Source organism: Accipiter gentilis, chromosome 11, assembly GCF_929443795.1.
Source record: "Accipiter gentilis chromosome 11, bAccGen1.1, whole genome shotgun sequence".
NCBI lineage: Eukaryota > Metazoa > Chordata > Aves > Accipitriformes > Accipitridae > Astur > Astur gentilis.
This window is the reverse complement of record NC_064890.1, coordinates 2,147,616-2,163,426: the sequence shown is the minus strand read 5'-3', so window position 1 is coordinate 2,163,426 and position 15,811 is coordinate 2,147,616. Positions and strand designations below refer to the sequence as shown.

At 44.1% G+C, this 15,811-nt stretch overlaps 1 protein-coding gene across 2 annotated transcripts in view; it reads left to right on the top strand.

Annotated features, from left to right (window-relative positions):
* NET1 (neuroepithelial cell transforming 1) overlaps positions 1-15,811 on the top strand; it is a 54,733-nt gene that overhangs the window by 29,901 nt on the left and 9,021 nt on the right. Inside the window, exon 3 of one of the 2 annotated variants that reach the window (XM_049813765.1) lies at positions 4,342-4,401. In XM_049813765.1, the coding sequence (XP_049669722.1) occupies positions 4,342-4,401 (60 nt within the window). Of the gene's footprint in view, positions 1-4,341; positions 4,402-12,688; positions 12,853-15,811 lie in introns of those variants that run through there. The other variant, XM_049813764.1, reaches the window with a different exon arrangement.

The window sequence follows — 15,811 nt, the reverse complement described above, 5'->3', positions numbered from 1 at the left end:
CTAAAATCAGCTGGACTTTCTTGTGAAAGCATGCATTTAGACAGGCATTTTGCTGCCTGTGCCTTGAATGGCAGCCATGTGCAATTTTGAGGCTGCACAAACACCAGTCCAGTGTGGGAGTCGATTAAAGAAAACCATCATCTCTTGTAGATTTTTCTTTTGCTTAATCTTAGAAACTTTCATCTGGTGACTACAGCTATATTAAACACATACATTTGAATGTTACAAAGCCCTAGAAAGGTATATTCTTTCAAATTTGAAAATATTGTTCTCTAACATTACAAATTAAAAGCATTTTGTTTGAGTTTCAAGTTATTCCTGTTCTTTGCATGTTTTTTTAATCTGCTTTTATTTGGCTATATGCATATGCAGTTCAACTCTCAATTACAGTTAGAACATATTGTATGACATGACAGACTGCAAAAAATGAGTAAAGTGTTTTTGAAGGACTTAATTGTTTATCTGCATTCCTCCATCACGTCCCTCATCAACCTGATCCACCACCACTTCTCCCTTCAATCCCAAGTAGCTCCATTTGCAGCTACTGATGGTGGGTACCCCTGAACTCCAGACCCTCTCTGAGCCTAAGCTTTCCTGTGACTAGCTAGAGCTTAGTCTGGGACTGATACACTTAACAGTGGAAAAGAAACAAATACAGGAGAGAAAAAATAATGAAGGAGAGAGCATAGCTGTGCAGTACAGTTGCCCAGTAGACATACACTTACTGCACGGCCAGGGACCAGGTCTCTGCTTAGAGGCTTTGCCAGTGTAATTACGCTGACATACATTGACCAGAGTGCATTTTGGCAGCAGGCTGTAGGCAAGCAAGAATTCTACTTTTCTCGGTGTCGCATCTCGTGCTGGAGTAAGTGTGTTACACAAGGGCTTTTTTTCCCCATGACCACCAAGTACTCATATGCCAGTCACAAATAGCATCTCTTCATGTGATAGTTTGTGCAGCTGTTTGGCCAAAAGTCTGTAAAATGTACCTGGCCTGAGCCTCAGGGGAAGTGGGTAGCTAAGCCAAGTGTCCTTTTCATGCCTGCAGAGGTGGGATGGGTTTAAAGAGGACTGGTGCATGTTCTGCATAATTCTAAGAAAAGACTAATGCAGTTTGGGTTAAAACATCCCCCTGGATGGCTTCTGACTGGAAGCAAGCTTAATCATGGTCTGTTTTCCCTTCTTCCTTTTCATTAAGGAGGATTCGTTTATAAGAAACAGGCACTTGATCTTTGTTGACTTAACGGTCCTGATGCACATTCCTCACCTGAAGCCTTATTGGTGTTTTATGACTTCAGGTGGGCAATAAGCAGCAAAACCCAGACTGATCCCTAAAGAACAAAATATCCTGGTTTTAGGCAAAAGCCCTTAGTAGGAGAGAGGATAACTAGATGGCTAGAATTGTTTTCAAATTGAAAACCAGTACTTTCTTAAAAAGGGTTCCTAGAGCTTTAATTGGAATCCTTGAAATGTAATTAACATTCATGCTCACGGCATTGTTTAGGTCTTTCTAAAATAAAGTCACAAAATATTTAGATTTCCCCTCCTGATTAGCATTTTTTATGCTTCTCCTTTACAATACCTCTTTGAGAGCCTAAATCGGGTCTCACGGTTTTTACAGTTTAATAACTTTCGTAGAAGTAAGTTTTTCCACATGACTTGAGTTTCGTGAGAAGGTTAACGTATCAGATCTCTGATCGTGACTGTCTCAAAAATGTGAGAAAACAGTACCGTAGCAGTTGCTTTTCTATCATGTGGCTTTAAACACCCAGATTTGAGCAGTCTGAAGAGGCCGTTTTCTTGGAATATGTTTCTGTTCTGGCACCACACAGGAATGACACAGCTGGCTCTGTAGTGAAATGTCTAAGTTTTTGTATGAAACTATATTGGGCAAAGGAAATGGGGTCCAGCCAATGCAATACTTATTGCATAAGTCTAGCCAGTTTAAAAACAAAACTTTGGCCTTCCTTTCGTGTCTGGGCTTTGGTCTGGAGCTGTATGTTAAAGATGTTAATATACTTGACTACATAAGGAACGAATAATATTCAGACCAAAAAGGCGTGGTGTCTTTGTCTTTATTGCAAGTTTTCTTCTGTTAAATAAATGCTAATATCCTTGACTTACATATGGGAAAAATAATCTGCAGACCAAAAAGGTGTGGTTATAGCAGTCTTTTATTGCAGGGTTTGATAAATAACCAACCCTGAATATTTTACTAAACCTAAAAAAACAAATGTCTGCATTTGCATGTGTTCTCAAGCCTGCCAAAGGTCTGTTCAAAAAGTATGGAGTGTGCTGTGACATTAATTCAGTGTCAATGCTATAAATATGGTAAAGCATAATGTCTAATGTGAGAATTTTTTCCTCTGTAGTTAGCAAATCTATCAGTGAAAAGACTCACTCACGTGACAATCAGTATCTTGTCTTTGCAAATACAGAGGGGAAAAAAAAAAAAAGAACAAAACAGAAAAACTGAAATCACTGGGGAACTTTGTACTTGAATCCACTTCTGTAGCTAGTTTGAATAGCTGAGAAAAAAAAATCATGGCACCAAAACCCAAAATGTAAGAAATTAGTGAGTGTACTTCTGTAGTATCTCACCATTACATGTGTGTATTTAATAGTTAAGTGGTAGAGTCAGCATACTGTGGACAGGTGAGAAGACATATCGGACCCTAAAAGCACATCGTACAAAAGGACTAGCAAACAAGAGAACACGTTTCTAAAAACCCTTCAGGGAACCTGGACATCCCCTCAACAGCATCAGATTTTCAAAGGAACCATAGAAACTAGGCTGGTCAGCATATAAAAATAATTTGAATGAATACTTGTGTTCAAACATTTTAAATACACTTACGATGAAGGCAAACCTCTTTTAAAGCTGAAACTTTTAAGTTATTTGAATATATTATTAAATTTTAAGAAAACAGTAATTACATATTTGCTCCTGACAGAAAGTCAAGCTGCTGGACTGGTAGAGCACAAAACTGAAATTTGCTGAAGTTCAGAGTGGACTTGTGGTAGTAGTTCCTTCTGCAGCTGCAGAAAGGGTGTTTTCCTCATTTCACCTAGTTCAATGCCTAGTCTGTTAAACTGATAAACAACATGTAGACCAATATAAAAATACAAAATAGCTTTTTGCCTTTGTATTTAATGAAGTGGAAGAGGATGAACTTGACTCATTCTGAAATGCTGAAGGACAAGGGTCAAACACAGGATGAAAATCAACTACTTGTTTCATGGGTGACCAAACAATTTATGCTCGTGACCCGTATTTTTTTCGAGACCAGGTGATCTGCAGGCTGGCACAGTCTAACAGGATGAGTACACAATCGGTTTTCCATTATCTAGGTAATGAAAAAATAATGTAGAAGCCCAGATAGTAAAGAAATAGTTGGAGGTATCAGGAAGCTCAGTGCAGATGTCTTTGATCATTGTTCTACTGGCCTGTGCTCTTCTTCGGACAGGAAAATAGTTGAGAGCTGCCTGGCCAAAAGCCTCATCTTTCTCCCACAAAAATGCTTGTTCTTTTAGCCTGTTGCATTCCTAGCAGGGATGCTTCAGCCACAGCTGTCTACTGACCATGTCCAAAGTAATCAGTTAGATAGGTGATTGAAATGCCCTCACGTACACCCGTTCAGCTGTTTAAGGAGCTGCACTATAAAATAGATCCCTGACACACAGTAAGAATTCCCTGAATAAAATATGTTTGGGTATTAGAGGGTATCTGAGGAGCGGGAATAACCAACCTAGTGCAAAACTGCTTTATGCTGGCACTGACTCTAAGGTGAAATCTGTAGATCCCATCACACACAGACCCCAGCCCAAACCCAGCCGTGCTGGTGTGCAAACATAAGAATTAGGCATAGTATCTGCTGGTGTCCCCTAAAGACCTCAGATCCTATTGATCACCAAGTCTGACCCTCTTAGTACCTAACTCTTTCAAAAAGCCCAGCTTTATTGCTGGATTGCTGACCTCAGAAACCACAAAAGATGTTTCATTTAACTAAATGAATCTCAAATCATTTCACAGTGGTAATTGCTGCTTTCTGTCCTGCTACTGAGATTTCCTACTTAAGACTTTACTTGCAACCACAATTATGGGAGCACAGCAAAACAAGCTTCTGGGCATATAATTTATAGGTATTGATCAGGTGACAAACCTCATGAAACAGCATAAACATGCTTTGCATTTGTTTTCAACCTTTAGTTTTTTGAGTTATTTTACTTAGTTGGGGGTGCAAAGAAAGACAATATCTCTGGTCTGCTTTATGAAAAGCAGAGCCTTCTTTCTGAACGCAAATCGAGTGTACACCTATAACTCTGTTTCATTTCTTACAGAAGAGGAAGCGTCGAGAGAAAGATGATGATGCAGTCAGTCTTTGTAGCCTTGACTTTAAGGTAATCAAAACACGTTGCTCTACAACGTTGTGCAATCATCTACTTTGTCAACTATAGTGGCTTCTGCTGGGGAATGCCATACTTTCTGTGTTTGCATTTCACCATCAACAGTTTAGAGACATGTACAGCTGTGTTTGCTCTTGCATACACCTCTGGGGTGGGCTGAGTCCTGCTAGTGATATCCACAACACTGTTTGTGATCTCCTGTTTTAATCATTTGAATCCTAAATCTGCCACAGTTCTAATGTTGTGTGAAATAAATGCGTGTAACCCGTGCTTAGCAAGAACATAAGCATTTTCAAGTGCCAGGAAGCAAAACTGTGCAAAGCCTCTTCAAAAGTTGCTTTTGTTTGACTTTAGTTAGTGCACTTCATTGTATTGCAAACAAGCTGGACTGCCTGGGTGGTAAATTGTTCTTAAAGCTATGGATTAAATTGACTTATAAAAATGAGGGTGGGGAGGTGCAGAGTTGCATCTTTTTCCAAGGACTATCCAAACGTGGTTTTCTGAAAGAGAAACTACTTCCCACTGTCCATCTGCCCTGAAGATCTCGCTGTCAGACACTTCTCTGAAGAGGGGAAGGAAGAGAAACGGGGTTTTTCCTAGGAAGGTAGCTATTGAGTTGAGAGTTAACTAAGTGGGGTTTATGGTTTATTAGACTGGAATTAAAAGTAATTTGTTAGTGGAGAATTTCCTGTTTGACCTAATGACCAGTGCATCCTCTGTTGTTGTCACTTACTTTGCATTTGTGCATTATTTATTAGCCTCACTTAACCTGGCCACTGCTGGATGCTTTCCATGACCCATTGTCCTGTCCAACAGGCTAACTGTGGGCTTTGACCTTTCTAGACTAGATCTCCTGTTCCAGATAAAACCACCCCTGTAATTTCCCAGTAGGGGAGGGAAAAGAAAAAAGATTATCTGCAGAGGGCTGTGACACAGCAGTGCTGATACCCCTGAAATGACTGTGTTTTGGGCTCGTTTTGTTTCTGAGGTCTTTCTGGTTTTCTGAGGCAGATGGGAGTGTTACAACTAGGAAATCTGCCCTCAGGGAAGAGGAATTTTTTTTTTTTTTTTTCCTTTTTAATTGGACTACCTTTTCATGTGTTGGACAAAATTGCATGAATTAGGGTTTCTCCCACAAACCAATCACTTCCAGGTGAAACTAAAGTATTAACAGTAATTTGCGTACTCACCTTTTAAGAGTTTTAACACAAATCTTCCAAGGAAAAAGGGAAATCCCTAGGCTAATGCAGTCAAAATTCAGACTGCAGCTTTTGTTTAACCTGGCTTTTTAACTTGTTCTTTTGAAAGGGTCATGGTCTCCTGGACATTTGAGAGTTTGAGGCGCACCTACCAAATACACTCCAGTATTCTTGCAAAAATACATTAACGGTACTGATTGGATTGTAATTTTCAGGCTTTTTAATACCAACTCTCAAGGTTATTAAAAGTTTCAAAAGCACCATGATCAACTATCTATAGTCAGATTTGCAAAACACATTACCATAACTTCTGAGTCTCATTAAGCTCTTACGCTGTGGTACAAATTATACTTTGCTCTGTCTAGTTTTGGTGAGGGTGAATCAATAGCCTAAAATTTGGCTTCATCAGACACAGATAGATCTATTTCATTGATGAAATAAGGTCACAAGAGAAGATCAAGATAATTTAATAATGTTACATGTAGGTCAGACCGTATATTGTTTATTCCCATCTTAGAGAGGGGAACTGATTTTTCAGAGTTTGTCTCTATAAAGTGTCTAATTCCACAGCGTAACTGTTATTCAGTTCCACTATCTCCCCCAGCAAATATAGCTCAGCTAACAAGCTGTTGTTTTGTCACCATACTTATAATAATGGAGGACTTTTGCCAGCATAATGCATTCGTGCTCCTACTAGGCATAATTGTGCTGATAAAACTGCCATGTACATGGTGATCCCATGAAGGGCTGCTTTGGAGCAGGGAGCTGCACCCTAGTATCCTAGACTTGGCATCCTACCCAATGTATGTTTTTAAAGTAAAGGTAGGGGCAAGGGATTATTTAATTTGGATGTGTACCTGTCTTTCTGAAAAGGTTGAGCAGTCCTTTAACGGTGTTTAAGCCTCATATATTTTAGATCGTCGTTCCGCATACCAGGAAGATGGTATGCAAAATGGCAGGGGAGATCACGCCAGTCCAGACGGACTGCAATGCCCCGGCTATTCTTGTTTATTTTTGGCTTGTTAACCTCCTCCTTGCTGCCCAGAGTCCTACTCAAAAACAAACCAGATCTGTTAGGTCTGTTAAGCTTCTAATTTGACATACGCCTAAAACCCTCCAAACATTACCAAAATATGAGTGGGAAGTTACAACCTGAGACCATAGTTACAGCATCCACTTCCTTCAGCACTGAGCCACCCCTTCTCTTGTGCCAAAACACCCTCCTTTTGGGAGAAAGAAGGTTTTTTCTCCCCAGATCATGTCTGGAGCCATACTACAACGTGGGCTGTTGATAATTGTCTGGGTAAGACAGAAGGGGGAGTGAATTGCAGTGCAGGGACAGAAACAAGAAATTGAGCACAGGAATTTATTAAGCAGATCTTTATGCTTTAAAACTGAGAGTATTTTTGCATTTCAGGTAGGTTTATGCCCAACTTTTTGTTAAGTGATCACATATGAAACGGTTCTATATTACCCCCACAGTTATGTAAGGTGTTGAATGATTCATGGGAGGAAGCAGTACTGTGTTTTTTTGAAGGTGTGTGTATTTTGATGTTTGTTAGCAACTAGATAAATACTTCTCAGTATATGACAGGGAACAGACGGATGTGATGGTGTATTTTACCAGAGGCAAAATGAAGCCAGGCTGAGTAATGTGTAAGAATCACGTCTCGTCTGGATGGTGTTTTCTGTTCATTATGGGATGTCCTTGTAAGGGTTTAGGAAGAGGGACTTCAGAGAGGAAGTGAAGTCATAGTGAGGACCCTTTTTATGAACTACCATGCTGTGTCCTTCTTGATGCCTTACCTTTTGGGGACCAATTCTGTGAATATTACTCAGTCTGGACAGGAGTTCAGCCCAAGCAAGCCCTAGAGTTGTACTAGTGTTGGCAGCAGAGACAAACTGCGACAATAAAGCTGACAGCGACAAACTCTCCAGGGAAAGCAGATAAACACTGAATTTTTTTTTATATTTAAAATTACTTGGAAAAAAAGAGGAGGGGGAGAGAGAATCCCTGTGTCTGCATTCTTGCTGGTCCAGATCATTTGAAACCATCAGTGAGTGAGTGTCTTTCCATGGTCAGAGTCGCCACAAGCAGCTTGGCTTCAGGCAAGGATAACACAGCCTAAAGACCATCACTAAATAATGCAAGAAACTGCAGTGGTAACTCCTTCCTTTGGAATATATACCCACAAGCTTTAAAGAAACAACAAAAACCTTCCTTTCCTCTTCCCTTCCCCCTCCCAAATATAGAACTGCTCTAGAGGACTTTTATGGGAATTTTATTGGCGTGTCTGATTCATGCAAGAACGTGCCCATGCATAAGTTACAAATTTGTATTTGCAAATAGACTTTGATCAAAACGAACATCTCTGGCATTGACTATGCCAGGCAACTTTGAAAAACAACATTTGGCACGTGAGCAGGTTATGAGCTGAAGTCAACTGTAGCTTCTTGCTCCATTTCTCTGTTGTTAGGGTAGATGTTATTTTAATAATATCACAAAATTCAACAGTTCATGTTTTCTGGTGTTGCATTCATATTCATAAGATGGAAATTGCTTTTCTGGCCTGAGCACACAAATGTTCACTTCAGAGATCGTTGACGTAACTCGTTATCTACAGAGGTCTACAGAGTGTCATAGGTTGTATTTCAGTAAAAGTGCCTCAGCACTGTGGGCTGGGTTTGGGCGTTTTTTTGTATTTGTAACTGTATAATGGAGTTGAATGGCAGCTAATTATAGTGACCTCCCACCATCCAAAATAAATGCTGGATTCCAGACCGGCTCATAAACTTTTCAGATGACCCAATAGTCTCTTGATGGGTCATAGCCTACTTTTGCTCATTTTCCAGAATACTGCTCTGAATTTGGCTCTGAATATAAATATCTGGGAGTGGAATGTTAAACACAGCTCATGGACAGTAAACAACTTTGTGTACAGCAGAGGGGGTCTGACTGCCCTGGGTGCATGAACATGTATGGGAGAAGATGATTGCATGTGGAGATCTTATTTATTCCAGTTGTCGAGTGTTCTGCATGTTATGCTATATATACCACATTAAGAATAGCTGTAAAGTGAGTTTTTAGGTGGATTTCAGTTCCTAGTAAATAGGATTTCAAAATGTACATGCACAACAATGAAAATGAATATGCTATGAATGTAATGGATGCTTTCATTTTCCCCGAGACTTCAAGCCGCCAAAGGGATTAAAATGTCGCAGGTTCTTTCTTTGAAGAAATTGAATCCAGATGTCAAGCACATTAGAGGCATCCAGGATCTGTGAAAACTGGGAAAACTGCCCACTGAGGAATACCCCCCTGCCTCCAGGCTCTGTTAATGCACCAGCTCAAGTCTTCTCCTCTTCAGCCAGTGGTAGAACTGAGATCTTTTGTCATTGGTTTTGTTAGGAGCAGCAAACGTCCTTCGTGCACGGTTAGGTATAAAACAAAGTAACCTTGAAGCGTCCTGGGCTGTGTAACTTGGCCAGACCTGAACTACGAGGATATTGAGGGTGCTGTAATGACTCTCTTCCACTGATGGTAGGCTGAAAATCACAATCCAGGCCTGCTAGGGTTTTGTATTAACTGTATCTGCCTGCTGTTCTTGCACATGATTCGCTCGAATACTGCCAAGAGAAGAGGGAGGATCAGGTTGTGAGTTCTGACCACCCTGGACACAGGTGCTGGAGGACATATTCAGCTGTTAGGGGAGCATTCCTGCATGCCACGCTTGGCAACCCCTGGCACTAGCCAGATGCCATGTGTCGCTTAAACAACTGAGTATTTTTAACTATGAAAACTTACATCAGTCTGGAATTGCACACTGGAATTTGGATGCATGTTTTCTTAGGAATTCATCATTTGTTAATCTAAAATTTATTTGATCATGCTTTGGGGCTGAAATAACAAAATGGCATGTCAATACCCCGGCGAGCATTTTTACTTAGTAGCAGCCCTACCCAGAATAACTTGCAGGAGCAAAGAATGTTGCAGGTATGAGGCCGCCCAGGACTTCAGGCAAACAGCTCTGTGTAACAGCAGTCCTCCCTTCTCCGTGGAAATGAAAACCCAAGCTAAAAATAAGAGTAAAACAATGAGGGCTGAGTGACTCCTCTTGTCACTTGAACTCTTCCCAGCTCCCTAATTTGATAGTAGGATAGGAGTCACCAAGGTATTTTGCTCCTAGAAGTGAAAATCCCCATCTGAGTATAGGGGAGGAATGCTATTAATACCCACTAGCAGGAAAGCAGGAAGAACTGGTCTGTTATCCATCGCTCAGCGCAGCGACCGGCCAGGCTGCGTTCTCGTGGCTTCAGAGCTGCCCTGGCATGGGCTGATCCCTGCCCAGTGGGCTGGAGGGGCAGGGGAAGGCACGAAGGAGGTTGGGGCCAGCGCAGAGGGGTAAGGGGGCACTGGGAAGACAGGGAGATGGTGTTGGGTAGAAAAATACGTCCTGAGTTAGAGGGAAGATGGGATTATGGTGCAGGGTGTATAGGGTAAAAACCCTTAAGTCCGTCTTTGTTGCTTCTGCTGCACAAGGAACAATCTCCTTTCTTTTTCCATTTGTTTTGGCTTTCGTCAGAGGGTTCCCAAGTACCACAGCTTTGTTCAGGATGGTTTGCCCACTGGAGTGGCGTTCACACTACAATGAACTTTACTGACTTAAAGGTCATAGTCACCCTGCCTCTCCCCTGTGTCGTAAGTAGAGCAGAGGCAGGTAAGTAGCGTGCAGGTATTGCAGTGCACTCTGAGACACTCTAGGGCCGTGCCGATTATATTGTTGTAGACGGGATGCTGTGGGCATGGGGAATGATTACTTTACCTGTGCAAGATCACCTTCTACCCTTGCTGCCTTCAGGCTTCTCCAGATTTATTGCCTTCCCTGCGTTGCATGTTGGCCAGCGAGTACCCATTGCACAGTGTGTGTCTCCACTGCTCAGGGTGGATTTTGCCTGGAAATGGCGCTTGATGATCTATACAGATATAGAGGGCATACAGAAATCATCCCATCTGCTATAGGGGCAGCTGTGAACCGCTTGTCTTAGGTTCTTTTGTTGCTATAAGGCCTTACCCACCCCTTGCTTTGAACGATGGGCAGGTGTCCAGGGCACGTAACCCTTTGCACGTGCCATGCCAGGAGGCAGACGGGGAGCCCTGTTGCATCAGGCCCTGTTGCATCAGGCCAGAGCTTTACATGTCCACAACGTGACATCAGCAGGCTGCATCAGCTGGGGCTTGCATCACCATGAATTAGTTAGCCTCACAAGGTGTCACGAAGAAAGTCAGGGATCTCCCGTCGGTGAATCAGGTGCCCAGCAGCAGGTCCCTTCCCCGAGGGCTCGGGAAGGAGAAGGACTATTTAACACTTACGTCACAGAAAACACTTCATATGGCATGAAGTGCTTCAGGACGCAGGACATCACGTTCTGGTCCTAACAAGAAGCGTTTAAGTGCCACCTTTGTGTGCATGACTCTGCTTCACACCTTCCCTCTCGGGTCCTGGTTGTTCATCCCCTATTTTTAGTTGACTCTGCACAGCCTGTCTACATCTCACTGAAAAGAGATGCGCTGTCAGGGTCAAGAAGCGTTCCTGAATATTTAGACCAAGTTTAACAAATTTTTGATCTTAGATTGTAGGAGAAATAAATGGGTATGTTTGATACTCCCCCAAAAAATGCTCAGACTCAGTGACGGGTTTGCCTGCTCCTCCCCAGAGGCATCACCCTTTGGTCTTTTGTTGTCTTAAAAGTGGTTGACTTCACTAATCCCAAAAAGGATTACCCATATCTGAAAGAGTCACAGTCTGTCCATTCAACAAGGGTACAGAAACTCACTGTATCCTGAGCTTCTGAGAATCCTGTGGTGGAGGAACCTAAATGTCCTGATCTCGCAACGCAGAGGTTAAACAGGCGCAGATTTGCTGAAAGCAGCCCCCCATGGGAGAGAAGCAAACAAAGCTAAAAAAAATAAAAGCCAGGGGAGGGGACAGCAGGACTTTCCTCTTGTCCATTACTGTTGCAAACCCTCTGCCGGTCCCGCAGCGGCCACATGGGAGCCAGGGACCAGCTCGGCGGGCACGCTGCAGTACTCCCAGCCACCCCAAATTTTTCTCCTCTGAGAAGGAGGTTGGTTAGCACAGGTAGGCAGCAACGCAGCTGCCCTCCTATCGCCAAATAAACTCAGTTTCTTTTTACCAGCACAAGAGACCTTTTATTCTGGAGATTTGTAGCCGTGCCAGGAATAATATGACTTGAACAAACAAACAAAAAATACAAACCCTTTGCATCTACAGCCAGGCCTGCTGGGACAGGCTCCCCTGTTAGAAGAGGGGGAGAGGCTCAGCCCAGCCCCTGGCTAACAGAGCTGTGCCAGCACAACCTTTAAAGCTGAGAGCAGACTTAAAAGCACAGGTCTAGACAAGAATTCTTTTTTTTTTTGAGCAAGGAGGGCTGAGGCTGGTAAAAAAACCGACTTGCAGTGGCAAACAATTTATGCTCCAGCGGCGGCAAGGAGAGCCGCCATCAGGAGGAGCACGTCCCACCACCACACTTGTGAGACAGCCGTAGGCAGCGGTGGGCCTCAGTGCTGCAAGTGCCAGTAAAGAAAAAGAGAAAAGGGGGAAAAAAAACCCAAAACATGCGTTTGGCTTTGTCTCTTTTCAGGGCAAATAGCAAAAGCCCTGCGTTTTTCAAACCGCTTTCCATTGTGGGGTGCGGTGGAACAGTCCCCTCGACCCTCAGTGGGTGCCCCCGTTGCCCTGCCTCGAAGGGGAGCCTCTCGGAGGTCCCATTTTTGGGGAATTTAGGAGGAAATAACGACCAGGAATTAAGCCCAGAGCCTCCTCTCCCTCCCTGGGCACCCGGCCCCCGGGACAGGGCGAAGGGCTAGCAGCCAGTGGGCGTGGCGGGGGGGGGGCGTGGCCACGACGGCAGCCCCGCCCCGGGCACGCTTGCCTCTGGGCTACGACGAGGCGCTAGTCGCCAATGGGCGTGGCTTTGAGCGCGGGAGGGGCGTGGCCATGACGGTAGCCCCGCCCCCGGCGGTGAGGTCGGGGCGCGGCGCGGCGGCGGGCGCAGAGCGGCGATGAGCGGGGGCTGAGGCGGCGGCCGCCGAGGGAGGGAGTGAGGGGGAGCGGCGCCGCGGACGGCGGCCATGGTGGCTCACGACGAGCTCGGGGGGCTGCTGCCCATCAAAAGGACTATCCGGGTGATCGACGCGCAGAACCAGTCCTTCAGGGAGCAGGAGGTGAGGAGGAGCGGCGTCGGAGAGGGGAGAAAAGGGTCGGTTGTGGGTTTGGGTTTTGAGGGGAACACGGTGGGTTTGGGAGACGCCTCCCTCACACACGCACCTTCCCGCTCTCCGTGCCTGAGGGGAGGTGACGAGCCCGGTGCGCTGCCCGCGGAGAACCGGTCGCGGAGTGAGGTGCAGGCAGCGATTTTGGAGGGGGAAGAAAAAAAAAAAAAAGTCTTTAAAAAGAAACAACAACTTCCTAGCCCCTGCTGGAGGGGGTTTGTCGTGGAGGAGCGGGAGCAGGGAGCCGAAACCCAACTCGGCGCCTCACCTGAGCCCGCTCCTCCCAGCGGGGAGGTCATTAAAAAACGCCTGTTGCTCTGTGCGCTCTTTCCACTGACAAGGTTTTTCCGAATTAGGGAGTTCGTTTGCTGCATAAACAAAAAAAAAAAATCATGGGTGTTGGTTGGGGTTTTGAGGTGGGTTTTTGGTTTTTTTTTGGAGCATTGTTATTTTTATCATCTGTTGTTATGTAGATGAGAATAATTGCATTCCTGGTAGATGCTCGCATGCCTCCTGCTGCGACAGAAGGCAAAAGTTCAGGAGCCAGGTAGGGACCGGTTGCACTGGGCAGGGTTTTATTGCCGAGATTAGCGGTGAGACGAGGTGGAAAAAAAAAAAGAAAGGCTCCCGACAGCTCTGGGGCTTGAGGGCTCCAGTCTGAGTCGCCAGCCTCTTGAAATCCTGGCTTTAAACCAGCCAAACTTGGGCAATCTCATTGTGCAAAAGGGAAACCACATGTTGGGAGAGAAATAACATAAACCAGATCTCTTCAGGGGGAGTAAATCACCTCTAATTCTTAAAACGTGTATTTTCTGTAGGGTATAACCAGCATGCTGGGTATCTGAAGTTAAAATTTGGGTCTGGGCTTGAGTAATGACTCCTAAGCCAACACTCCTATCGGTGCTAGGTGTTGAGTTGCTATCAAGAGCCACTGAACTTATAAGCGGAGTGCCAGGCTAGATTTCCCCCTTGGTCACGAACAGCCTCTTGAATTTGAGAAAGGCGAGGGCTGTAATCTCTGTACCAATGTGTCAAGCCAGAGTCTGGTGGTTCAGTTTTGAGTGCAGACAGCTGTTTTCGGGACAGAGCTTGAGATTCAGCAAGCTCCTTGCATGTGAATCTTAAAATAAGACAGTCAGGTGGCGATTTCTGGCAGGAATTATTTGAGCTGGTGACTAAAATCCCTTTCTGCTTATTTGGCTTAATAGGAAAAGTTTTGCTGTGCATGGTTTTTAGATTTGTCACCATGTTTGTATGCATTGGTATGGAACTGGCACGTAGGACATTGCTCTCTAGTAAGTGATCCTTGTAAAAACCACTAATTATTACCTAGCACAGGGGGAAAGGTTGTAGCCAGGTAGGGACTAGCGTGCTGCTAGAGGAAATTGTTTGTTGCTCAAAAGTAGAGCCTGGTTTTCTTTTGAGCAGCAAGGTGCAATCTTTTCACAATGCGAAGAGTTAACCAGCACTTAGAAGCACTTGAAGAAATTCCACTGGTGTGAAGTCTTGCCTGCCAGCTGAGGCACCAAGGCACAAATTTAGCTTTTGTGTATGTCTGATATATTTATATTCACTTTTAATAAAGAGACCCCTGGAAAAAAAAAAATGATGAATGGAAGCAGAAGTGCTGTTGAAATTGCTGGGGTTTTAATTATCTGTCGGTGTTGTAGTGCTTAACACGGCTAGCTTGTTACAGAAGCTTTGCAGACTTCATTCTAATCTGGGCTTCTGTAAGTCATACAGTGTGGAGACAGGCTAATCGTTGTTTGCAAGTACAGAACAAAAAAAAAAAATACTGAGCCAAAGTTATCCATAGTATGAACTGTGCTGAGTCTCGGCTTACACCACAACTGAGTTTGACTGTAAGTGGAGTACATGACCCCAAGCTGAAATGCAGATCTTGGAGAAGGTGAGGTTTCTAAGGAGAGGGATATTTCCCCACCCACCCACCTTGGATCAAACAATATCGCTGGAAGGAGAAGAAGAAGAAACAGATGCTTTTTTTTGGCAGTCAGGCCATTCATGTATGAGAGCACTCACAGGACAGAAAGTGGAATTTGTTTCTCTTTAAGAGAGAGGAAATGGCCTTTTGCTAAGCTGAATTTATAGCGTACAGAAGTTTTTCTGTTGGCCAAACACCCCAGGGGAGCACATCGCATGTACAGAAAGCACTCTGGTCATGCTGATCTGTGTGAAATCCCTCCCTCCTCAAAGCAGAAGAGGGCTCCTTGGGAGCCGTGCTCTCTCTTGTCAAGAGAGCGGTGCTTTTCACTTCAAGCCTGCCTTTGCATGTCTCAGTATGTATGGGCTGTTGAGAAAAGTGGCGATTTATAATCCCAGGGAGCCCCTTTGTACCGCCTGTCCCAAACGGAGAGGCAGGAATGCCAGACCTTGTGCATATGCATGTGTCGCTTCAGCCTAGCACAGATGTGCTGGGAAGGCATTCACACATGTCCCTCAGCACAGATAGTGTGTCATTGTATCTCCTATCTGGAAAGGCTGCAGAGTTGACCCTTTTAACAGCAAGCCGCAAAAGACTGTACAAGCGTCTTAAAGTACTGAGGTTTCTTGCTATTAATTTGCAGTGTCAACGTTTTTCTTTTCCATGCTATTTATATCAATGGCCTTGACAGAGCTGTGTAGCTTATGTCTGTATATTTTTTGCTTACATTCTTCCAGTTTCTTAAGCTTCTCTTGGCTTGTGTCCCTTTATTTTAGTACACTGATACATGTTTTTTCTAGAAGTAAATTACCTATCCTTTTCCTCCACTCAGAAACGTGAATAATTAAAGTTTCCTCGTCTTCCTTTGAGCCCAGCCTAACTTTCTAGCCTTCTGCGTAATCCTTCTCCTGACAGACTCTGTCTTGAGTACAGTGGCTCATGGTTGGCAAAGCAGAGAAGCGACTGCAA